Consider the following 25,652-nt stretch of genomic DNA (forward strand, 5'->3'; position numbering starts at 1 on the left):
CTAGGCTGTGGTCCCTGGTGGGGGCACATATGAAAGGCAACCGATCGATGTTTCTCTCCCTTTCTTTTCCTCTTTCTCCCCATCTTTCTAAAAATAAATAAAAGTAATATTCCTTAAAACAGTAAGCACAAACTTTTATATGTAATAATCTCAACTTTAAAAGATGTAATGAATAAGGACATAGAGAAAGAGTGTAGTGACAGTCATGAGTTTGGGTTGCTAAGGTGCTTTGTGTCAGCAGAAGGGTAAGCTGTGACAGCATTAAGGGAAAATTATCATGATGTTAGCAGTAGTCGTTGTGGGTAGTAGTACATGATTTTCATTTTTTAAAAAATATGTTTACATTTTCTAAATTTTTACAGTAAGTGGACATTAGTTTTATACTAGAAAATAAGGCTGGCTGCACCACCAACAAAAATTAGCTTAAAATCTTAGCACCGACTTGCTTATACATTTTCTGTTTCTTATAAATGTAGACGGTCTGTTATCCTTGATGTGAAAGCCTGGGTGGTGGTCTGCATATTCTCCTCCTTCAGCAGATAGTCCTCCAGGGAGAATCCTACTGTTGGAAGAGCATTTACTGTTCTTGGTGTTTTTAGGTCATCGTGACAACTTTGGCATAACTGGTTGAAGCCATTTATCATGGGTGACATTGTTGCTGCCAATTGTGAAATGCAGTTAGAGTATGACCTTGTGACATGGGCCATTAATTAGTTATCTCAAGGATTATGCCATGTAGATGAAACTCAGATCGTTCCCTCACTGTCTTGGTTCACTGAGTCAACTTCTTCACTGGTCTTTTTGCCAGCAGCCTCATGCCCCTCCTACATGTCTCAGCGCAAACTTCACAGGTGTTGGCAAATGCCCTGTTCTCCTGTAAGTGTTTCAGCGGTTCTCTTCAACTTTCAGGTTCAAACAAACATTCCTCAGGGTGTCATCTATATTTAGGTCTCTGACTTCTTATCTAAACAACCATCTTTGGTTCTCCAGCTTTACCAACTACGATACTTAAAAGCTTTCAAAAGGATCTAATCTCTTTGTCCAGGTTCCTTGTTTCTCTCCTCTCCCATTCTGTTTTATTGGTCTAGAATGCCCTTCCCATTTCTTCATCTGTGTTATTTTCTACGGGCCCTTCCATACTCAGCCAAAGGTCGTTTCTTCTGAGAGGCTTTTTCCAACTCCACGTGGCTGGGGCCCCTTCTTTTCTCCCGTAGCCCTCGCACTCATTCCCCTTGTGTAACCCCCGTCATCCTGTATTTCAGGTCTTCACTTCCTGCAGCTGACGTGAGATCCTTGATGGCAAGGACCCTAGCTCACTCCTCTACTTCTAGTGCTTAGTTCACAAGGAACTAGTGAAATGCTGAAAATATATTTAATGCACAAATGAGCTTGGAACTAGGTTGCTATAGTTTCCTTAACATTTTTTCTAACTTCATCTGTAAAGAAAGATCAAAAGGTGGATTAAGTAGGAAAAAGTCTGAAAAGTAATTAGCATAATGTTTAGGACAGAATAATACATACTTTTAAAAAATTCTTCTATCTTTATAACCCTTATCTAGTTTTATGTTCCCCACACCTGGTTGCTTATGGCTCACTGATACCAAGGTCCCCACCCAGTTTGTGCCTCCCTGTTAAATACATAATGAAGATTTCCCCATCAAACAATACTTAACGCTGATCACAGGTGCCCACTGTGACTTTTGTACTAACACCTCACTATCACTCACCACACATATTCATCTCCTCCCTGGTAAGTGTACATTCAGTGTCTCTCCCAGCTTTAACTCAGTCATCTTACTAATCACAGAGAAACTATGACCTTCTAACAAAGTATGGTCCTCTTTTTAAGAAAACAATTTTCAGTGCTTAGAGTTGATCCTTTATGCCAATAACAAAAAATACAGGCAATCCTCAATTTTAAGTTTTCCACTTTCATCCACCTCACTCTGTCTGCATTGTGTACTGGTGCCCTTGCATTGCCTTTCTTGTGCACAGTTCAGCCTACAGATGAGCTAATGAAAGGCACTTCATGCTGTAGCAGCACATGATGCCTGCCTGCCTCAGGTCAGTACCAGACAATCGCTGTCTTTGTCTGTGACACAGAGCTTATTTGTATCATTATTGGAATGGTTTTATTGCCTTTTTACTTGTGTTTTTTTTTTAAATTATAAGACATCTCACAAGCTTTTGTTTATTAACTTTCTCAGCAATCCACAAAACACTGGCAAATCCCCTTCAATAATTCTTTCCGAGTACGAACTCAGTTTCTTCAGTTTTACTGTTATTTTAAATAAGCTGAAGTACAATTTAAAGAATTTTTCCTAAGAAATCAGTTTTCATTATCTTTATTTAATATTTAGTCCATGTTCAAAATATTGTAACAATTATTTTACACATTGGAACACTGAAGAAAAAAGTAAAACATTATAACATGTTTAGTGGCAATAAGTTTTGACTTTCTGGGAGTGATTTTTTTCATGTATCATGTGAATGTAATGTTTAGGGTTCATTTATTTGATTTTTATGGTTGTTCCGAGGAATATATTATGATAAAAAGTAAAAAAGTTTTATCTTAAGGACTCTGTTTTGCCCCCTGCTGTATGACATGACTGTTAATGAATTTATGCATAGGAAATAGAAGGAATGGTTTTGAAAAAGGGGGAAATAAAACTATCAACCAACCAATGGCTATAGAGTAAGGTAATATTATCAGCAGTCTCTCAAATTTCCAGACATTTTAACTTTCTTCTAAAGTATTTATTGTGCATAAAAGCACTTTTTTCTGTAACATTTTAGAATTTATTTGATTTAGCTATACCACAATTTCTTTCAAAAGGAATGTGAAGCTGTTTTCAATAATTTTATTATCCTTTTTGCAAAAGGTAAATTTCTCCCGAAACGCAGTTGTTTTCATGAGTTACATATTTGCATTTTCTTGCTAATGCGGCATTTACTAGAGCTTCTCAGTAACTAGTCTAAGGGCTGCTACCTAGAGGCAGCCTGTTGAACTGCAGATGCTTCCTTCTAGGTGCCTGAGAGAATTTGACTATTGTTCTCAGCCAAAATGAAAGAGTACATGCTGTGTGTTAGATGGTCTACTACACTGAAGGTAGAGACATGAGGGAAGTATTGTCGTTATCTTATATGCTCACAGACTGTCAGGCACAGGAGTGTTGAAATAATGTGTTGACAGGGGGAATGAAGAAGGAGAGCTAACGGAGCAAGCCTACTGGGACAGTGAAAGACATGCTCTCAGGAAACGGCAAAGCTTGAGGGGAGTGTTGAAGGATGAGTAGGAAAAAGTTAAGTAGGTGAAGGGAGTGAGGAGGGTTTCAGATTAAGGAACCAGGGCAGGGCAAGGTGACAGTTATGAGAAAGCATGCCCTATTCTAGAAACTGCAAATAGTCCATACACCTCACCTAAAGTAATAAAAAAGGTCAAGGCCCCTCAGTGTACAAATACTTTGCATATAGAATGATTTATTAAAGTCACTTTAGACAACATGACAGGTACTTGCTCCCCTCAGTGGTGATTTAGAGGAGCTCCCAGACTTCGGGGCCAGTGAGCTCCCCTTGGAATGGTGGCTTTGCAGGAGACCCTGCCCACCCCGCTGGGTTCTCTGCCTTCGTGATCCAGTCATGGCAGTGACTCTGTGCCGTGTTGGTCAACAGCGCATCGACTTTCATGAGGACTACGGGGGGCCGCCCCAGTGTTGTTGTGTGAAATGGCACCTAGCTGTTCACCAGGAAAAAACCTGTTCAGTGGGTCTTCATTTTCTACCCAGTTAAATTCACACCCCTACTGGGATTCAGGTTCCTCTACCATCTTCCTCTCACATATCCTTCCATAATTAAATTTTAAAAACTTTGGTAAGTAAGAATAAGATTTTTGAAATTAGGCTATCCTGGGTTTGAATTTTAGCTCTGCTATGCAAGCTCTAACATAACAATATCAATTTCTCTTGGCTTTAGTGTCTTCATCTATGACATTGGTGTATTGTATGGTTACCAGACAGAAAGTGACCCTGAGCGGGTCTGTCTCAGAACGGCCTCTAGTGTGTGGGTTTTTGACTGTGTGTAGTAAAGATTTCACAACACAAGTTCAGGTGATTTTGATAGTATGCTTATTAAGGCTGGGGACAGTAAGATAAAAGCAGGACTTAGGGTAGAAAAAGTAACAGGAGAGAGCCTAGGTGGTACCCTGCGTTGGCTCCCTAGAAACATTATAGGAGAGAGCCAAGGTAGGGCTGCTTTTGCTCGATGGGAAGTCAGAGAAAAAAGGGGGCCCTGGAGACAGGAATGAGCTGTAATTCTGGGTCAAGCTGCTGCGTCCCACTGCTCCTCCGGCTGCATGTCGCCGGGGGACCCTTAGAGTTTGGGGGAAATAAAATGTTCATGCCTGGGAAGGGGCAGGGCGTGCTCTAGAGAGAGCTGCCCTGAACCTTTGTCCCGAGGGCTTTTTATCTTTCTTCTGCAGGTGAGAATCTTAGGTGGGGATTTCAGAAGAATATTCATCAGTTTTCCAGGTGCATTTTTAATACGCCGATGCATCAAAAATGAGTGTATGGGTTTGGGAATATTCTTTGGACTACTATACTGTTTTACTTTTATTTTGGCTCTGTCTGTCTTTTAATGGGGTTTTTGTTATTTGCTCCACTGTTCATCTGTCTTTGGGTTTAGCTGTCACTAAAGGGTTAATGGGGTCTCCGTTCTCTGTTTGCCCACCAGGGAGATTTAAGCCATGTGTTCTCTGGTCAGGGAGGAGAGGTATAAACCACTCACTCTCAAGTGTCCTTTGTCCTTGGTTATGGGAAATAAGGTCTTGCACTTCACTAGCTGGCTCGAACTGTTCGACCTTGTTTAGTGTTCTTGTCGCAGTTTCCCCATCCCACTTGCCCAGGAATTTTCCTAGTTTCTTACTATCCTGTCACAGTATCACATAGTGTTTTTTGAGAATTCAATAGGATGTCTTGAGTAATTACTGCAGTAAGCATCATATAAAATGACTATGTAATAATTTTATAATCCCTAATTTGATTCAGGCATTTTTTAAAATATTTAATTTGACTACTTGATATTCTCTGGCTATATCCTGTGATTTTGGTTTTTATACCTATTAGAATCCCTGTTAGACAAAATTCTTTTGTCTAGCTCAGATCTCACCTTGTTCAAAAGCCACCCTCAATTCTCTTAATTGGAATTAGTTATTCTTTTGTTATTTTAACAGAAATAGGTGCTTCTGATACAAGAACAGTAATAATTTTGTTGAATTTTAATCTGATGGGAAAAGATCTTACTTAATTTTATAACTTACATGACATCTAGAATAGCTGGGGATTATTCAGTTGATTTGTTACTTTATAGTGAACATTTAGTAATAAAGTAATGATTATATTGAGAAATTCTATGATTGTCAAGATAAAAGAATTATTCTGAGTTTTAATTTACAAATGAATCTATGATCCTGTATTATACACATAACGATAAAGATGGCATTCACCTAGAAACACAATGGGGAAAAATTTTCTGAATGTGTGGCTGTGTATGGACTACTACATACATCAAAGAGAAAAAACATTTTTTCCCTTTATTTTTAAAAAGATTTTATTTATTTGTTTTTAGAGAGTTGGGGAGGGAGAGAGAAAGAGAGGGAGGGAAACACCAATGTGTGAAAGAAACATCTATCAGGTGCCTCTTGCACATGCCCCAACTGGGGACTGGCCTGAAAGCCAGGCATGTGCCCTGACTGGACACTGACTTGGTGACTTCGCTTTGCAGGACGACAGTGCTCAGCCATCCAAGTCGTGCTGGTCAGGGCAAAACATTTTTTCTTATCACATATTTTTATATTGAAGAAATTTATAAAACATTATTACATGACTAATGCATTGCAATCAGAAACATCTAATCCAAAAATGAATTTTAAAATATTTTTCCTATGAAACAAGGTTATAAATACTCTTTGTTTTCTTAAAGTCTTTCTTTCCCTTCACCTGATAAGACTTTTCTAAATAAACCCATTTACTCATTTAATAATGCTATCCCCTCAAGTAAACACACAGGACAGTGGATATGACTCAAAACCCTAAAGTAAGTGCTATACCGCTTTTATCTACTGGATAAAACAATACCTTAACCCTTAAACAGTGAAGTGAAAATCTCGCTTTATATTTTGTTTGAGATGATGTTTTTAAAATATGCCAGTTCCAGAGGCTTGAGTCATATATGAATGATACTGACAAGGTTGGAATGATAGAAAAGTTCTTCCTCACTGATAATGTTGAGAGGAAAAATGAAATGTTTCTGGTCTCTTTTCCGCGAACCATATGGAGCAAGGCATCCATCAGAGGTAGACTGCCAATTCTGGAAGCACCCTTAAATCCTTGCATATTGGTAGAGATAGAAGAAGAGGTTCACAGAGAATTTTTTTATTCTTCTTGCATATGGGTTTACCTAAGCTTAAAATTTTAATGTGTCAGTTAAATGCTTACTATTATTTTATTCATAATTTCTCAAATATAATATTTTCAGTTGTAAGCCCATTAGCACCTTACATTTAATTATTTACAAATTGTTTCAAAATTCTTAGAATTACTGACCTAATAGAATGGAAACTTCAAAAATAGTAACGTCAGGATATGCTACAGAACTGAATGCATGCAAGATATACTACGTGGCTGGCTTTTGACCCTGGTGCCAGTGCTCTGGGGCTGTCTTATGGATTTCACCAAATTACAGAATAATGAAATGTAGCAGAATCTTGGTTGTGAATAACTAAAATAAGGAATGACTATAATGACTGGTAATACATACAATTTGGAAAAGATTAGGGACATGTAAATGATCTAGCATTATGCTCTTTTATTCATTCTACACTTAAACTTCACAAAACCTATTTTATTTTTTTGAGAAAAAAGCTTTCCTCTAAATAGGAAATAGCAAAGACCGTGCAACAGGCCAAATTAGATCCCTTCCATGTCTGATGAAGCTATGGTTCCAAAAGGCACACTGGCCAGAGTGTCTGAGCAATGAGCTTAAGTTTTGTGCCACATCTGGCTGGCTGTGGTCATTTACTGTCTCTAGACCTAGATTCCTTTTCTGTAAAATGAGAGAATTGGACAAGAGTATATGCACGATGCCCCAAATTCTGCAATAGTTTTATTTAAAAAGAAACAAAATTAAGGAATAAGCACTAAAATTCTTTCCAAAAGGAAAAACCCCTGAAAATAAGCTTATTTCATTATCTTCTGAGTCATATTATCATTACTACTATATCATTTACAGATTTTACAGAATTAAATAAAACTATCTCACTAGAATTTTTTTCTCAAGCCAGCTTTTTGCACACTAAAAAAAGCAACCTGTGCATGTGTTTCCATTTCGCTCATTCAATAGAAGTAGCAGTGTTAAAGGAAAAAAACAAAACTTGGTAATGGATTTAAATATTTAGTTAATTATTTTTGCTAGGAACTCAAACCTCTATCTCCAGAGTTTTAAGTGTAGATATGAATTAGAACTCCTACTAAGACAAGAATTAAGTCTGTAAATTTAGACATGATTCTTTCCCTACAAATTTAGAGCAAAGACCAGCACTTAACATATAGCAGCTTCTAAGTACATATTGTTGAATGTATACATACTTCTAGAGAAGCTTTTGGAGATGATTGGGTTACCAAATAAAAACTCTATGACTCAGGTCAATGATACTTATTAAGCCATATTCTGTAGTAAGAATATGTAGAAGTAGCAAGAATAGGGAAAAAATTCTCTGTGAGGGGGGAAAACTCTACCACTTCCCCTAAGAACTGTTTCTACTGTAGTGCTGTCATTTATATTTTTTGCTATACTAATTTACATTTAGCAATATAAGTCAATAAAGTGCAACAAATGAATCCATATTGATTTATGTATATATGTATATATGCACGTCTACATGCATACATGAGTCGTTTCAACAGGCCATTCTCAGTGATACATTTAGCTGGCAAACTCTTTCCTTGTGTTATATTAAGCATTCCCTAAATGTTTCATATCTTGAGAAATTGTTTGAAGAGACAAATTACTTTATTTTTCTATTTATAAATGCTCCATCGTCCTTTTCAATTTCCTTTCAGAAGTGTACATTTCATTCACTTTTTCAATTAAACCTATTCAATAGAGATAGTTTTCTAAAGATACACATGACTGGTGACTGCACACAAGGCTTCTTTTGCAGCCTCCAAGGGCAAGGGCAACTTGGCTGACATGACCAGTTCTACAGGCCTGAAGACCTCTTAAGATTCTCCTTATGAGTTATGTGCTATTTATCAGACAATCTCAAAGGATGTGACACAGTTTTCAGCTTTCTTTGCTTATTACTTAAAATCAGAAAGAATTTCCAAAAGCTTATAAGTGCTCAGCCATATTTACCTCCAAAAAAGATATAATCAAAGCATGCAATTAAATTTTAAAAATTTGAATTTTGTTGACTATTAAAATGTTAAATATAGTACATTATACATCTTTGGTGGCTATGTTGGTGATTATAAGGTGCAAGGAATACTAACCATACAGCGCTTACTGTTGGGAGTAATGTATGTTACTATACCGTGTTACTCTGTGTCGAGGTGTCATTGGGGATGTGGAACCAATGGTTTGGCTTATGTGAATATCTGGGCTCATCATTTGCGTCACTTGAATTTCTGGCCCTACTAAACTACTGCCACTCATCACAGGGCCCATACAACCATCAGTCATGCTGCTGCTCCTCATGTCAGGCACACCAGGACTAGGCAGTACTCTCTCAGCATAGATTACATGTTGTGTGTTGGCTAACTCCGCAGGTACACAGATATTCCCTTGGACGTCATAGACAGGCGTCATCACTGTTTCCGTCACTACAACACTAGGTGCAAGCTGTGGATCAAAAACAATCGTAGTGGGTTGCATACATTGATCAGTGCTAGTGTAAGTCTCAGTCACCACAATGTCCCCATGGACCATGGGTTCTGGCATCGCCATTTCTGCCTGGAATTCAGCCTCCGAGAGAGTCATTCCTGAAGATTCATTAACGAAGTAATTAGGCCCGAGCAAAGGGAGGTGAGTACTGATAGGTATACAAGCTTGGTGCGAGGGAAATGGTTCAATTTCTGTGTCTAAGCAGATTTCAGCAAGAGTTCTAAATTTCGGGTCTAAGTTGTCCATGTAGTTTTCCTCTAAATCATCCACAATCCAGCTGCAACAACCAATCGAGCCCACAGGTGACCCTATTCCCTCATGGTCGTAAATGAGCAAGCAGTCGTTTGCTGGCCGACCTTCATCTTCATCTGCATAAGCATGTGCTTTCTAAAATTGGAAGAAAAATGAGGAGTTAGAAGTTTCTTCTCCCTTAAAATAATCAGAGCCTTAGAGGCATCTTATTTAAGAACATTTTATGGAATGAACCAAGAAAAACACTGATTCTTTGCTGTCTTTCTAAATAACTGGAATTTTTTAAGGAGCTCACTGTGTATTAATGGTGCATAGTAATTGAATGAATATGTATTTCTCTTATTTGAAAGCTAGTAAGGGATAATCTTTACATTTTATTTAGATTATGAATCAAAGATAGTATGTTAACCTTTTGGATTTGTAGTCTTGTTTCTGAGGTTGTCTAGAAATAATAAAATATATTGAGTTATGTTTAAAATATTAAGGAGAGATATTTGGCCAATTTAGAATAAAAACAAGTATACAGATATTACTATCTCTAGGCCTCAGAGACACATCAGAATGTTCAATGAAGTTTTATGTGGCCTGAGTGAAAAGAACTGGAATGTCTCTGAAGTTTGGTTAACAGGTGCTAGGAGGCTATCAACTGTGATTTTCAAATTATTTTTTATGACAGACCCTTTAAATGTAATCCTAGGTAGGAATCCAACAAGCAGAATCGATGAAAGTGGCACATCTCTCTTTGAAGGGCTGGGTGGGAGCAGAGACCAGCCATTCTCATCCCCTTACCTTCCATGGCCCTTGCCGGGTCCCACGAAGTCCCATAGGGCCTTCCCAGCACCATGTGAATCATACAATGTGACCCCCTCTTTATTTTATAAATTTAAGGTAACCAAAGGCCCAGAGAGGGAGAATGGCGTGCCCCAAACCCAGATAACTGCAGAATACAACCTCACATCCAGCTATCCTTTTTATACTGCATCATGCTGCTTTCCCTCGGGTCTGTACCAGAGATTAAATTCTATCATTAGAAATGATTTTAGGTCTTAAAGTCAATTATTTATGGCACTGGGATTACCTTAAAACTTTGCTGCTTAATATCTTAAATGACAGCTTGGTGAGAGGAGAATCCTCTAGTACAGGGCAGGAGTTAGCTGCTAGGGTGGGCAGTGCTGGTGTAAACAGTGATAGGAAAGAAGCTTTGGCTTTGCTCTTCAGAGGTTTTTGGCGAGGGAGAGGCTGTGTCTCACAACCACTGAAATCCAGGGCCATTTTTAAAGTGTAGAGCTGACTGGTCTGGGGAAGGATGACCTCAGAGCCCATAGAGAAAGGAGAATGCGTTGTCCTTTTGTTTGTTCTATAAAGTGCTAGTTGTAATCATAGGAAAAAAATGCCCAGTGCAATTTGACATTAATGGCAAAGTTCCTTGAAAATTCATGAGATTTTTATGAATTATTTGTTAAATAGCATTTCTATGACATTTCTAAGATACATATAGTTTGTTCCCACTTGTGAAATGTGCGTTGTAGTATTGATTCCACATTTAAATAATCGATACTATTCATACACAACCTGCAATTGTATTTGTAATCACCAATTTCAAGTTACAACTGACAGTTATAACTGCACTCTTAGCATTTTTTTTGTTAAGAACAGTGGTGAAATTAATCTATTATTACATGGGGAATAAGCAGGCTAATTGAAATAAGAGATAAAATGGGCTGCTAAGTAAGTGAAATAAACATATTAAATATGGAATATTAATATGTTTATGGAATACTTTTTTGTTCTTCATCTGGATCTTGCTGCTTTCTGATTGCTATGGGAAGTAAAGTGGGAAACCCATAGGAAACAGAAGACAGAAAAGTGGAGAAAGGCAAGGGGAGAATGATGAGAGATGCCAGCCTCTCTCACAGTATTAAATGTGAAATGCTTCGCCAAATTAGCTTCTGTACTTCAAAGAGAAGTGACGTATTTTTTTTTTTTTATTCTGGATTGGGATAATGTTAAGAAGAACTGAACTTTTCAGAAGAGCCCACTGTCATTGTTACTATTATTATTATTATTGTTCAGTCTCAAGACTATTCTGTGTGTAACGGTGCAGGGGAATTACCTCAGAGAAATAGCTGTCCAGGAAGGCCATGTTCAGACCGGTGTCTGCATATTCCCTCTGGGTTCCCAGCGTTGAGCTCCTCCTCCTCAGTGTTCCCACTGCTCCGCCAGCGGCCAGGCTAGCCGCTGTCCCCAGACCTGTGTTGAGTTCCACTCCTGATACGCCCCCTTCGACTGTTCCTCCGCCCGCATAGGTGTTGGTGTAGATTTCTGTGAGGAGAGGGTGTGCACACCAGTGTTTGAGTTGTCTGCATTGTTTATCCCAGCAAACCACTGCCAGCTGCTGTCTGCCGTGCACCGCCGCATAGCCCCAAGTAGGTCGTGGACTGCTAGGCAAGGAGCAACTTAAATCACAGCCCCCATTTCCAGGCTTGCTGATAAAAGCAAGTACGGAGGCTACCAGACTTGGCCTTTTCCCATTTTCACAGACTTTGCTCCTAGACGTGAAGGTGTAGAACTAGCCAGGAGGAGTGGGGCCTCTGTGCCTGTACCAGTTCCTTCCAATGCTGCCTCTGGCAAGCTCTCCGGGTCTGTCTGGGAAAGTTTGCATCCATTCCAGAAACTCCCAGTTATGGGTTTGTGGAAACTGGAACTCACAGTCCTCATTCACCCTGGTGCTGGAGGGAGAGCCGGTTTTCAAAGGAGTGTTAAGTCTCCTTAGGTTCCAAAGAGTCCGGCTTATACTAAGGAACCATTTTGGAGAAATCCCATGTCTGCTCTAGAACTGGGCAATTTCTCTACTTTGTTCAATCCTTGCCTGATAGCTGGGTATTTTGCAGTAGTGTTAGGTGTGCATGGGCCTGGTAAGTTAGGAGGGTATAAGACTGGTTGGGCAAATAAATGCATGTATGAACCAGACATTATTGTATTGCATATTTTGTGATACACACTCACATATACCTATATCACATATATAACATACATATATAATATATACCATATATAATATAGGCATGATATATACATATGTATATATATATATTTTACTCTTCACAATAACACCTTGTAGTAGGTGCTATCATAAACTTAATTTTAACAATAAGAAAATCGAGGCCCAGAGAGGTTGTGTTTTTGCCCAGGGACCTACTAGTAAGAGGCAGAGCTAGGAATCATACCCATGCATTCTGGTTCTAAAGTTTACCATGTTCATTGCTATACCATAACTTCACTGTCTGTAGCTGAAGATACAAAACTAAGATGCCTACTTCTAACACGTAACTTACACTCTCATAAACTATCACACAGGCAGATCAACAGACATGCTGTTTTTCTAAAGGTACTTGTATGTGAGGTTTAGCTGGTTGAGTAATTTTGCAAATTTTAAAAAGAAAAACAGATTTTGGCATCCACTGACCTGAGGAATCCATACGGTCCTGAGTATTAGAAGCTGTCACTGGTACACATATATTTGAAACGTCCTGAAAAGAAAATATATTAAATGTAAATGCTTTATGTAAACATTTAAAGTTGGCATCTTTTTTATTTTTGTGTGCTGTATAATTGCCAAGACATGCTTGATTTCCATGAAAACCCCATGCTTCTCTGGAAAGTGCACTCACCCTATCCTCGGGATGGGCCCCTTCTATTCCCCAAGACTGAATCACTCCTTCTCCCCCCTCCGGCACTGGAGCAAACCTGGTCCCCAGGCCTTCTGGCTGTCTTCGTTTGCAGCAACATATGAGTAGCAACAGTGGTGCCACTGCCCAAGAAAGTGAAAAGGAAAGGTTAACACATAATGCTCAATTTAGGAAGTCACTCAGCACATTATTTTGGGGGGAAATGTGGCATTATATTTAGAACTAGAAGGATAAATACAAATGTAAGAAAGCATCAGTTTTTCCCTAAAGGATTGAGTATACATATCCATGTTTGTAAATATAAAACCACCAAATCACAGAGACCTTTAGAGCTGGAATGAATGGAGTTTGAGGTCATGTAATCTGGGTTCTTGACCGACAGGTTAGGAAAGTAAGGTCCTCTCTTTCCTCTAGTCCAAGATTTCTGAACTGGTTGGTGGCAGACCCAGGATTCAAATCAAATTTTATGATCCCTAGTTCCTCATAAATGCATGCTCATTTATATATGTGTATTTATTCACATATAATCATCTGTATATGTATTTGTAAGCCTATATGTATGTGTGTGCACACATAACTATGTATTTACCTCCACGGACATGTGTCTATGTGCAGGTACCTGGATATATGTATATGGGCATACATAGACCTTCTCTGTTGACATTGGTATATTTGCTATACCCACAAGAAAACTTACATACACAAATACATGTTATTAAACACCATATACACACATATAAATTAAAGACATGATTAATACATGTTTACAAGACAATTGGGTACAGGACTTGGTGGTTGAACCTAGACATAGAACCTTTCTTCCACCCTTCTTATATTTACGCTTAAAAGGAATCGACCAAATATTATCCACTATAAGCTCAAGAGAGCTGTTTCTGTATATTGAGACTTTGTCTATAACATATAATGGAACAATTCACCTCAGTTCTATACTTTAGTTCATAAATACAGACACTTACATTTTCTGAGATTCTAGGATACACTCAGTTTAGTTCTTTGGGTCCACTTTAGTTGCTTTTTATACTTTTCTAATTTCCTAGTATAACGTGCATTTCAGCAAATGGGTTAATTAGAAATACAGAAAAAATATTAAAGCCACTAAATTAAAACAGTTAATTTTACAATTTTATCATCTGCACCATGAAGAGTGAACAAAAGATCAAATTCTACATTTCCAGAAGGCCTTCTGAAAAGGACTAGATTTGGGAGCCTCTAGCAGCTGCTCCACCTGCACTAGGTGTCTGTGGATTTAGACGTGTGCAGGTCATGTACCATTATGGGCATGAGCTCTGTCCAACAAAGGCATTTTCTAATTGAGAAAACAAACAGCACATACCAAACACAGTTACTATATGCATAATTCCATTTGGAGTTAACACCAAAAATCTTCATCTGAGGCCTTTTGGGCTAGGACCCCTGCCCCTCACTTCACTTTGCCCCTCCCTCTCCATAATGTGACCCTCTCCATTGAGGACAAGTGAACTGTCTTCAAATGCTTTCCCCTCCTATGTGATAATCAGTTTAACAACTCTTGTGCTTTCTTTGCCTGGTTCAGGAAGAGTTGTGAAAATTTTAGTGCTAACCTGCTGGAAATGGCAGCTGATTTTGGATTTCAATCCCTAGATTGCCCTTTAGCTTCACCAGAGGGCTTAAACATGGTGAAACTTAGGTCTCATCTTGAATATCACTGTTCAGGCATGAGTGATTCTTAAAGACTTCCAAGTAATTCTAATGTGCAGCTAGGGTTAAGAACTACTGGTTTGCAGGTAAGCGCACACCTCTGCTCAATTACTGTAGAGTCAGGTCCTGGGAATATGTCTCTAACATCATTATGAGACTCATTCATGATCTTTAGATAGCCTTGAAAACTCAGATTGTTTTAAGAAAGAAAGCCTGCCCCAAAGTCAGTTGTTATTTCTTAATACATCAAAAATGATAATGCTTTAGCTTGTGTTCACCCATTAAAATATATTAATATCATAGTTTGAAGAATTTAGTCATCTTTAATTTTAGAATCCAATTTTTGATCTCCACAAAACTTGCGTTGCAAGGGCCACTTAAAATATGTGAAGAATTTCTCCTCTAAAGATCTAGATGTTTTTAAAAATAGCATAGGTAGAGGAGGACTCTTTTGGAAACTTTTGGTTAGTGACTTGGCCATTTCTGTGACGTGGTCTTAGTTTAGATGCTCATCCAGAGCCCAGAGGCTAATTCTCTTCTCTCATCTCTTCTCCTTGATTCCTACAACACCAGAGTGATCAGGCCACCTGAGTTTACAAGTCCTCACTGACTCTCATTGCCCGTAGACAGAAGCCCAGAAGGTTGGGTGGACCCTGAACGCTCCTGCAGGATGGCTCCCAGCCTGCCTTTCAGCTTCTCGACTTCCTGAGTGTGCTGTGCCCTTCTACCCCTCCCTGTTTATATTGTATTATTCCTTTGGCCTGGATTCAGTTCAGATCCCACCCCCCAACCCCCAACATACACCATCTTCCTTCTAAGAAAATCCTCTGCTTTTTAGGGCCTGGCTCAAAGCCACTTATGCCAGAAAGACTTCTCCAGCCTTCCCACTTGGATTACTTCTGCCTCTCTACTCTTAAAGCATTCTGCTCAAATTTTCATTGTAAGATATACTTTATGCTCTGTTATATTATACTTAGGATTTGCATGCATTTCCAATCTTTATCTCCCAAATTTTAGACCTTTTAAGTTATTATTGAACAAGTATGTACCCTTACCACTCCCATTGTTTATTTTCATATTTCCACAAAAATTGCCAGAGATACCAAAAAGAAATGGCCAAATGAACCTAACCTCCTGACAAGCCTGGTTACACTCTTATTTGGAGAACTGTTGAAAAGAAGGACTTAACCCAGTACTTACAGAGCAGTAGTAAGAGGCCCAGAATGATCATGCCAATTGCTGCTGGTCCGAGACCAACATTTGAAACCTTAATTCGGTCTTCAGGGACAGGCCCATATATGTCACTGACAACTGAGCTGCCATCTGTAGTGGAGATGGCTGGGGTACTAGGGTGCAAGCACATGTGGCTGTTGTCACAATCACAGGCAACTAACTTGACTATCTGTGGCAGTTCACACTCCCTGTTGTAGCTGTCCTTCACCAGGATTGGGATTTGGTAAGTATCAGCTAGTAAAGGCTGCTCAGCCGTCAGGATTGCGGAGGTAGCTGAAATGGAAGAGAAAAAAGAGAAAATAAAATCACTTGGGGGTAACCCTTCCTAATACTCCAGACTAACTTACAGCCTTACTCATAGAGCTCTCTGTATTTATTTATAAAAAAGAAACATTTATAATGAATTGTTTGACTTTTTTCTGCTGGATTGTTATTTCTACAAAGACTGAACCTTTATTTCTAGAGCAACAATTCATGGTATATGATATGAACTCAATAAATATTTGTCCAATAAATGAAGAGTACTGAGCTGAAAAGAAATATGGGAAATATTCTATTTAGGATTACAATGTACAAATATTCTCCCTAAGATTTTGTCTATCTCTTAATTCAAAATTGTTGCCCTTTCATTTAAAATTATTTCAATAACTATTATTTTCCTGATTCTTTGTGCTATTATTGCCCATTGATTTTTTTATAGAAACTATTGCTTAATATTGGTTGAAATTTATTTATCAATCCAAATAAGTTTAAAGGTGATTAAGTTTAACACCTAAATCATCCATAACACTCAGTAATAATAATAATTATTTATTACTTTTAGTTGTTATATGATAAACCAGCTAGTTCTATCAAAATGTAACCTGGGCACAAAGTAAGAATCAAATAAAGCGATAGCACAAGATGTTATGTGAAAGTTTATTCTGTTCTTCAACACCACCATTGAAACAGGGCTCTAAGAATATTATCTCAAGTGTCACTATATATATTTTATATATTTATTATTAAATCTATAATATCATTTGAATATATTTACCAACCTCCATGTTGAACATTTTCCTTATATTTTTTACTTATAATATTTAGGATCTGAATGAGGAAAAAGTGGCTAGCAATTATTATTTAAGAATGGGCTATTGGATTTTATAGGAAAAAGTGAATTCACGGTTGTCTTGATTTTAATAGAATTGCATTAATGTGCTTAGTTTTTTAACAATTATATTCTATTGATTATGCTACTACAGTTGTCCTGAATTTCCCCTTTGCCCCCCTCCATCCAGCGCCTCCTACTCCCTCAGGCAATCTCCCCCCATTGTTCATGCCCTTGGGTCATGTGCATAAGTTCTTTGGCTACTCCATTTCCTATACTGTAGTTTACATCCCCATGGCTATTCTGTAACTACCTATTTGTGCCACTTAATCACCTCAAAAAATGATAAAGTGGTTTTGTGGAAAAGAGCTGAAGAGTCTTATGGTGCAATCATCTCTTTCTTCGACTAAGTCCTTAGTGGAGGCATTATCTTATGGGTTCCCCTTGTGAAGGGAGAAGTTTGGTGGCCTCAGAAAGGTGGGAAGTATTTCCTCTCACCCTGGCTGTGTAGTATGACCCCCATTTCACCCCCAAGACCCCCAAAGTCTTTCCTATTTCCCAAATGAATGTGAGATTAGGAGCTATCTCAGCCCAAATGAGGTCTCTAATGCTATTAGATAGCATTTTACTATCTAATATACATTTAACATTTCAGGAAAGAGAACTTGAAATATATTAAATATTCTGTGAATATTTAATATTAACATTAATTATTACTCAGTATTTATTAAATACTATATCATAGTATTTAACAATCCTGTATTATTAAATACAGTAATATTAAATATCCACAGAATATTTAATATGCAATGTGTATTATATGAAATATATGAAATTTACTCCCAGTTTTTATCAATGCCTTCAATTTTATATAGCAATAACACAAACACACATGTGCTCTGGGATCTTTGTACTTTACATGCTTTGGTTTATGCATTCCTTTGTATCTACATGCTTTACATAACTCTAGTTTTAATGAGCTATTGTGCTGCATCTTAATACTATGTACCACAGTTTGCCTAACCATTCTTCTAATATCGCACAATTTGGCTTTCATTTTTTACCCTTAGAAATAAGTCTGAGCTCCTATTTCTTTATAAAAACAATTTCATTGATCTCATGTTCTTCTAAGTAACTAGAAGATGTGTGAAGATGTGTACATGTAAATCCATAGCAAACCTGAGTTTTAGAGACAGTTAAGTGACTTGCCTGAAATAATTTAAGATAGGGAATTGTGATATCTGGTGAGTTTGTTAAGGGTTTTGTTTATTTTAAACTGATCAAATATTTGTGTAGCACCCCACCTATATAAAATGATGGATAAACTGATATTTATGTACTACTATTTATTTGTAACTACAGTATTGACAAAACATTTTTACTTTTATTTCAGTTCAAAAATTTTCCAAATAGCCTAAATATGTATATGAAAAATTATTTTCACTTAGTATGAATATGGCAAGAATCATGGAAACGGAGATAGAAAATAACATATGACTTGACTAATTATTTGGTGATTGTTTTTACTTTTGGTCTTTAAAGTATGAGCACATTTGCATTCCACTTACCATTTATTGACCTGATATCCCATAAGCCAGCTGTCCCTGGTGGCTGATCAACGACACAGAAGGTAAATGGAGACCCATATGAATGATGGTTAATGTCTCTCGCAGATATAAGGATAGATGGAGAGGCTATGCAGATGGAGTCACTTTCAGCAAAAATGACTGGGCAGTAATCGTTGTCATGAGGAACTTCGATACATATGGTTCCTGTAGCCGTTTTCCCAGAGCCATCTGAAATGGCAAAGCATTAGGGGTGATGGGATACATGTCAAGGAGAAATTTCTTTATCCGCTGATGATGCCACCACAGGTAGGAGTAGTCTGGTGGCTCCTGAGATGGTGTGTAATAGGTTCCTGCCTAGCTCAGCAACCTGAAGCCACCCTTGCCTTTTCCCATAGCCTTCCAGCCACACTGGCTTCTTTTTGAATAAGTTTCTTCCTAACTCAAGACTCTTTCTCGACCTATTCACTCGTCCTATTGTTTTTCACCCCCATTTCATTCTGCTAGCTCCTACACATCCCTAAATGCAAAATTAAATGTCCTTCCTCACAGAAGGTCTATTGCTTCCCATTCCCACTCTGTCCCCATAATTGAGACCCCTAGACGAGCTCAGAGCTTTCTGTTTCAGGGTGCTTATTGGTTCCTGTGTTGTTGAAATAGCCACACTTGAAATTAAATAATTGTGTGTATTTACCCTTTCTACTTTGATTGTCTGTTTTAATTCCATCCATGAGATGCTATTCCTCTCTGAAAAGACACTTATGAAAACAAATATCAAAATATTAGATTGTTTCCCCTAACCTCTGCTGCAAATTTTGGGTGAGTATAGTGTATTGGAAAGGGCAAAGGACCGAGAAATAGTAGACTGAGTTTTAATCCACTTTTCTACTTTATGTTCTGTTACAATGAATCAATAATTATTTTGTTTTTAACTTGTAAAGGGTCTTCATTTTACCATTTGTAAACTAGAATATTATCATGTCTTCAGTATTTTACTAGGACATTTTTGGAGAAATTAATAAACTACTTTAAAGATGACTTTTGCATGCCTAAATGGTATGCAAAATTTAGTTAATCAAATGCCAATAAACAGGAAGCCTATCCATACATATCCTGCATGGATTTGTACAGTGTGTTCTTACTACTGGATTAAGCATTGGACTTTCTAGATTTCTGCTCTCATGAGACAGACATCAGATTATCCCACAGATTGCTTTCTGTGCCATTCCCTGATCCTCCACAAGGAGATACCACCTCACACCTGTCAGAATGCCTGTCATCAGTACATAAAAAAACAAGTGTTGGTGAGGACGTGAAGAAAAGGGAGTCGTGATTTCTTCTATAATCTTATGCTGCCCATTCATCTTGCTGTTTGCTACTCTAAAGCTCAGGTATAAACTTAATGCAAACCTAAACTACCTATATTTTACTAGGTATGTATCTGGGACATTTATTTCCCTCCTTCTTTCCTGGTGGCTGACCTTCTTTCTGTTCTTTTGTTCTGTAGTAGCTGGTTTCCTGGGCAGTGCTCCAGAGAATCATTAACTATCGATAAACAAATTTCTGTTACTACTTACCAAGAGGAAGACCTAGTCAGTTTTCTCATGTGAAAAGCAGCTTAGTTACACTTAGTTACAAGCTAATTCAGTGCATCTGTGCTTATGACTTTTAATTTGGATCTGATGTTTGGAATAGCATCATGCTTCTTAGTTCTGAACATCTTACTTTGGACAACATGTCTAGTTAAACAGCATTCACACAGGCCTCTTGATGAAGCACAATTTTAGTGTCTCTAAAATATCTCTACTCTTTGGGACACTGCCTTTCCTGAAGGGCATTCCCAGATGACCTCCGGGCTCATCTTGTAGCACTTTAGGTAAACATTCCTAACATGCTCTGCAGGTTGGCTTAACCATCTCAGGAGGTAAGGCCACTAACAGAAAATGAATTTTACTTATATGTTTTAAAGCTTATGCTTTACAATATGAGTCACATACAGTTCTTTTTTAGAAGTCGGCGAAATATGTTATGACAAATGTAAATTATGGTTGTAAGGGAACTGAATTCAGTTCTTAGTCTAAGGTATTTGGAACTCTGTTAGACTTGCAGATACCACTGAATGATGTTTTATTTAACTTAATCTAGTATCAATATTAGAATATTTATATTTGATACAATAATAATTTTGCTAAAATATTGAAAATAAATTTTCTTACCATCTACAGCCAAGACCTCTGCTTTGTATATCCCATTGGTAATATATTTTGACTTCTTATCAAATTCCCTAGAAAATTGTATCTCACCAGTCCTTGAGTCAACTTTTAACCAGTTGCCGGCATCATGTCCTATGATATACCTGTTTTTAAATAAATAAATTCATCATTTGCTTCTGTGAAAGTTAATAATTTTAGTCACATACAATGTGTTAAAGTTATATATGTTGTTGCATGCGCTACAATAATAATTGCTTTGGGTTATAAAATGTGTGTATATATCAATACAATTCTAATATTGAATATATTAATGTACAGGTTCACAAAGAGTTTTAAAATTTCATAATATTTACTCTTCTAGCTCTTTATAAAGTAAACTGTATAATAAAATGTTAATAAGATGGATAAGTCTATTTCAGGTCTGTTTATTAATTCATAGCAATATCAAGGGAATAGACTTTATTCATTTCACATGGATGTACTCAGTTGTTCCTCAGTTTTATGTATATTAGTTTTAGAGCAGCTCATTGTTGGCCTTTCAGGGGCTGTGGTGTCATTCATTCCATTTGTGTATATGGGTTTTGTGACATAAATGGTTTAAAAAACCATTTATGGTTCATTAAAAGTGCTTGGATGAAGGTCTCGTGCCTGTGCCAGGCACGATTTTAAGTGGCAAGGCGCTTATCTCACATGTCCTTTTCCTCTGTTTCATGTTGACAGACAGACTTCATCATTTTTATTGTCTGTGACCTTGTTAGCTGATTAAGTAATCAGAATTGTTACTATTAAATCAATTTATACATCAATACACCCTTCACTCCAAAAATATTGGGCATAAGAAAAGAAGAGAGACAAGGAAAGAATATACAGAATACTTGTATATTTCAACATAATTATTTTCCAGAATGTCTCATGTAGGTCTAATTCATGTATAATCTATATACCTAGGGCTCCTAATTTTTACTTTTCTATTTTTCTAGTTCTGACTCTCTACATTTTCTTTAGCTTCTTCCATTATCCTTTTTTTTTTTCTTCAGGTAAGTAGAAGGTTGAAAGTAGCCCCAAAGCTATACATAACACAGGTTTCTAAAAAACAAGCAATGACTCATCTCTTATGATGATGTGTACTTTACAACACGGCTTTATCAGCCCAGGTCCAGGGTGGTACAACTGACCACAAGAGATCTCACAGAGTAATCAAAGGTGATCCTGATCTTCCCATTGCCCCCTGGATGCAATTACTCTTAGAACCAGTTGGAGCCCTTACAGCCTTTAAAACACTATTGATATCCTAAGAAAATGTCAGCAGAAGACGTCATAGTCTTCTATAACAGTAACAGATGAACAGGAAAAACAAATCTCCCCAAATATTTCAACCCACACATACAAGCACATGCTGCATGAATTAGCACTGGGCAGAGCCATGCTTTATCACTTGGATGCAAGCAATGGGTTTGCAGTACCTGACATTTGTTGCAGGATTTCCTGTGTCCAAATCTACAGCTGTATATGTGCCAAGTATGTAATTCATTAAGGAATCTCCTCTTACTCCTTCTCGCACACGGAAAGTCATAGAATTTGGATCAAATTTGGGCCCTTCTTTCACATTAATAACCTGAATTCTTACAGGGGTTGAATGCATTTGGAATTGAGAGGCAACTGAAGGGTGAAAATCAGCTTGGTTTTTAACTCCAATACCAAGGTGAACATTAGGCATTTGTTCATAATCCAGCATCTGAAATGACAGAAAGTGAAAAACTCTGAAACAGCAAAAGAACTCTCTTTTGACAGAATAAGAAGCCATGATAAGAACATAACATACCAGAATAAAGTTCAGCAGCTATGAAATTCAGATTTTAAACTGATAAAAATTTTATTTATTACAGCATGAGGTATTTCAGACATGTTAATGACTTTATCTTTTAGCATAATGAGGTATATAGGTCTGTGATTTTACGTTGGACTCAATTTTGGAGTTTCGCACTCATATAAAAACCCTGGAATGCAAAGTGATCTTTCTTTCCAAATAAGGTATTTATGAAAAGTAAAAAAAATTAAACTTAGAATGAAATAAAAAAAATATCCACAACTAGTAAATGAATATATAGGCCTTGGTTTCCTTTGTAGAATTACATCTGAGAATTTCTGAAAGTAAATCAGCAGACTAAAAGAGCCTATATATATATATATATATATATATATATATATATGATGTAATTGAACATGTAAATAACACACTATGGTGCAAATGACTTCTAAAGGAGACTTTATGATTATTGTAGTCAGCCCTAAACTAAACTATGATGTAATTGTCCTGGGTGTGATGGACAAGATGATTCCTTCATAGGGCACATTTCAGTAAATAAATACCATACCCAGAGAAAAGTGCCCTTTGAAATGGGTTCCCTGGATAAAGGATGAATAAGATCTTTTGATCCAGAATGATTGATGTGGTGCCATGAAAAGTTACAAGTGAAAAAGCAGTTGTAAGAAAGGGAGTACTGAGCAACATCTGTTTAGAAGTTTCTGGAAGCTAACGTAAACATCATTTGCAACACATATACTAACAATAGAGGTCAAGCTATCTGGGCCATCAGCAAGGTCCTGAGATAAATCTTGGCTCTTCATGGAAGTTCTGTGACATCGTGAATGCTTTCTTAGGTTTAAGTTAAATTCTTCACAAGGCCTGGCTCAACATGCCTCACTTAAATATTAGCTAAAACCCTTGAGGTTTGGGATTTTGATTGCTTTTGGGCATCTGTTCTGCTTTCTGGTCTTACATAATACCTAGCTCAGAGCTGGATATGAATTGCAGACTGAAAAATAAATTTTCAACTAAAAGAGATTCCTCTTCTACAGCCCAACTTTCATTTTCTGCATTTTTGTGCTACCTTCAAATAAATGAAAAATCTGAGATTTTTCTATTCTCAGAGATATCTTTTGGAGTTTTCTTGTGTACACACATATATGGGATTTTTTTTTGTCAGAATAGTTCCCTCTCTACCATAGAATAGAGTGTGGTGAAATATATTAATATGAAGTTGTGTCAGTTATAGACATTCACAGAATGTAGGCACAGGGAAGATAAAATGCAGATAAAGTCAGCACATCCTCATTCACTCTTTGCAATGGGGGCCTTTTATCGGGGTCTGGGTTGTAGAAAGAGCAATAAAAACACCTGTTTACTGCCGAGTCTCTGCTTAGAGGTGGAATAGGCTGGAAAAATTCAGTTTCTGCAGGTTAAGGCATAACTGAGCAATCACTTACAAAGGATGTGCAGGTATGTGTTAGAAAAGTGAGGGGGTCACCCTTCAGGGCTCCAAAGTGAGGCTTGGGAAGGGCTCAGAGTAAAGGGAACCTCTCCAGAAACAGACTGGGCTTCTGGTGAGTTCTTTGCTTCTGTAAATTTTAATATAGAAGCTAAGCTATACGATGATCACATCGAGTTTGTTTGTTTGTTTGTTTATTTTTGGGTCTAATTTAACATGACACTGCTAAGTCAGGGAACCTTGGTTCATTTTAGAATTAAGTGTGAATGAGGAAGTCTCTGTATTTAAAAAAAGCAGTTTTCTGTGGTAGGGGACTGAGGAAATGATCAAATATCTGCCAGGTGTATTTGTTTTGCTTTTCTAGAATTAAAGTGTTTCTGGTACAAATGTGTCTGGAATCAGCAATGGCACACGCAGTTAGGGCGGAGCTTTCAGAGGTGAACGGACTTTGGGGGGAAGGGGACTCTCAATGCACTTCCCCCACCCCCGAACTTGTTTTACTGGCCCCAGATGACATGGTGAGGTGTGGAAGTGGCAGTTAAGTATGACTTTGGGATCAAAGATCTGGTTGGAACATGTCTTTATCCTTTGCCAAGTTAGTTTTCCTCTTTGATTTATTTTACTTTTTATAAAAAAGAAATTCCAATATTTTCTTCCCAGAGTTCTTATATGCACAACAACCTCTATACACACAATAGAACCCTATAGTTGATGTTTAATAATTACTTAATAAACACTCATTAGAGTTATTATAAAGTAGAGAACTGATATGAATATTTTTGTTAAAATTCTAATTGAGTAGCAATTTTTTCAATATTGAAGTGAATGTGTATATATATACACATGTATTTATAATGTACGTTAGTATTTTAAAACAGATTTATCAATAAATAGCAAAAGGAAGTTGTGATTGACAGAGAGATTTTCAATTTTCTTAAACATTTTATCTTTTTAAAACACAAGTTTCCTGAGAACAGGGACCATGTCTCATTCACCTTCATATCCCTAGCACATAACAATTCTCAATAAATTGTAGTTAAACTAACTCATTTATAATGTCTTCAGACTAAGAAAAAGGTTATAGAAAGCTTAGTCAAAAGCTCATAACCGAGGGTGGCATGAGTGAAAATGGGGAGGGTATATGAAAGGACATTAGCAACATCATTTCAAATGCTAAATCCTAAAAAAAACCACACATATATTCCCTAAACACAGAATTCTTCTGCCATGTGCTAACACATGTATTAAGTTTTTTCATTTCATTTTAATTAGACTTTTCATATTATTTTGATGCTTTTTTAAATTTTGATGATTTTAAGCATATTTTCTGCTCTCTTTAAGAGATTTGGAAAGTTATCATCCAGGAATAAGAAATAAGATATTTTGTCTACATAATATCTAACACTACCTTTACCGATTATTCATAAAGTCAAATTCCCAATTTTTTTTTTGCAATTAAGTAAGCATATGTTTAGAACACTTAGGCTCTCACAGAGGACATACTATAGAAGTCATAGCTCATGATTGCCTGAATTGTCAATTCTGAAATTCTGTGTGTTTATTAGAATGACAAGGTAAAAAATATAGATTTTTCCATAATTTTGATAACCATCTCACAAATTATTACACCATATAAGTTCAATGCCAATGGTTGTATTTCATGGTAGTGCTAATACCTTATTGCTCTAGATAATTTCAAAAAGAGC

At 37.2% G+C, this 25,652-nt stretch overlaps 1 protein-coding gene across 1 annotated transcript in view; it reads right to left on the bottom strand.

Moving 5' to 3' along the window:
* Positions 1-7,941: 7,941 nt before the first annotated feature.
* Positions 7,942-25,652, bottom strand: part of DSG4 (desmoglein 4) — a 29,965-nt gene continuing 12,254 nt past the window's right edge. The window contains 8 exon segments of the mRNA XM_036009440.1: positions 7,942-9,324; positions 11,303-11,531; positions 11,533-11,627; positions 12,861-13,000; positions 15,777-16,082; positions 18,468-18,695; positions 20,681-20,820; positions 22,141-22,412. Of these exon segments, the coding sequence (XP_035865333.1) occupies positions 8,557-9,324; positions 11,303-11,531; positions 11,533-11,627; positions 12,861-13,000; positions 15,777-16,082; positions 18,468-18,695; positions 20,681-20,820; positions 22,141-22,412 (2,178 nt within the window). The 3' untranslated portion in view covers positions 7,942-8,556.

Source organism: Phyllostomus discolor, chromosome 9 (genome assembly GCF_004126475.2).
Source record: "Phyllostomus discolor isolate MPI-MPIP mPhyDis1 chromosome 9, mPhyDis1.pri.v3, whole genome shotgun sequence".
Lineage (NCBI taxonomy): Eukaryota > Metazoa > Chordata > Mammalia > Chiroptera > Phyllostomidae > Phyllostomus > Phyllostomus discolor.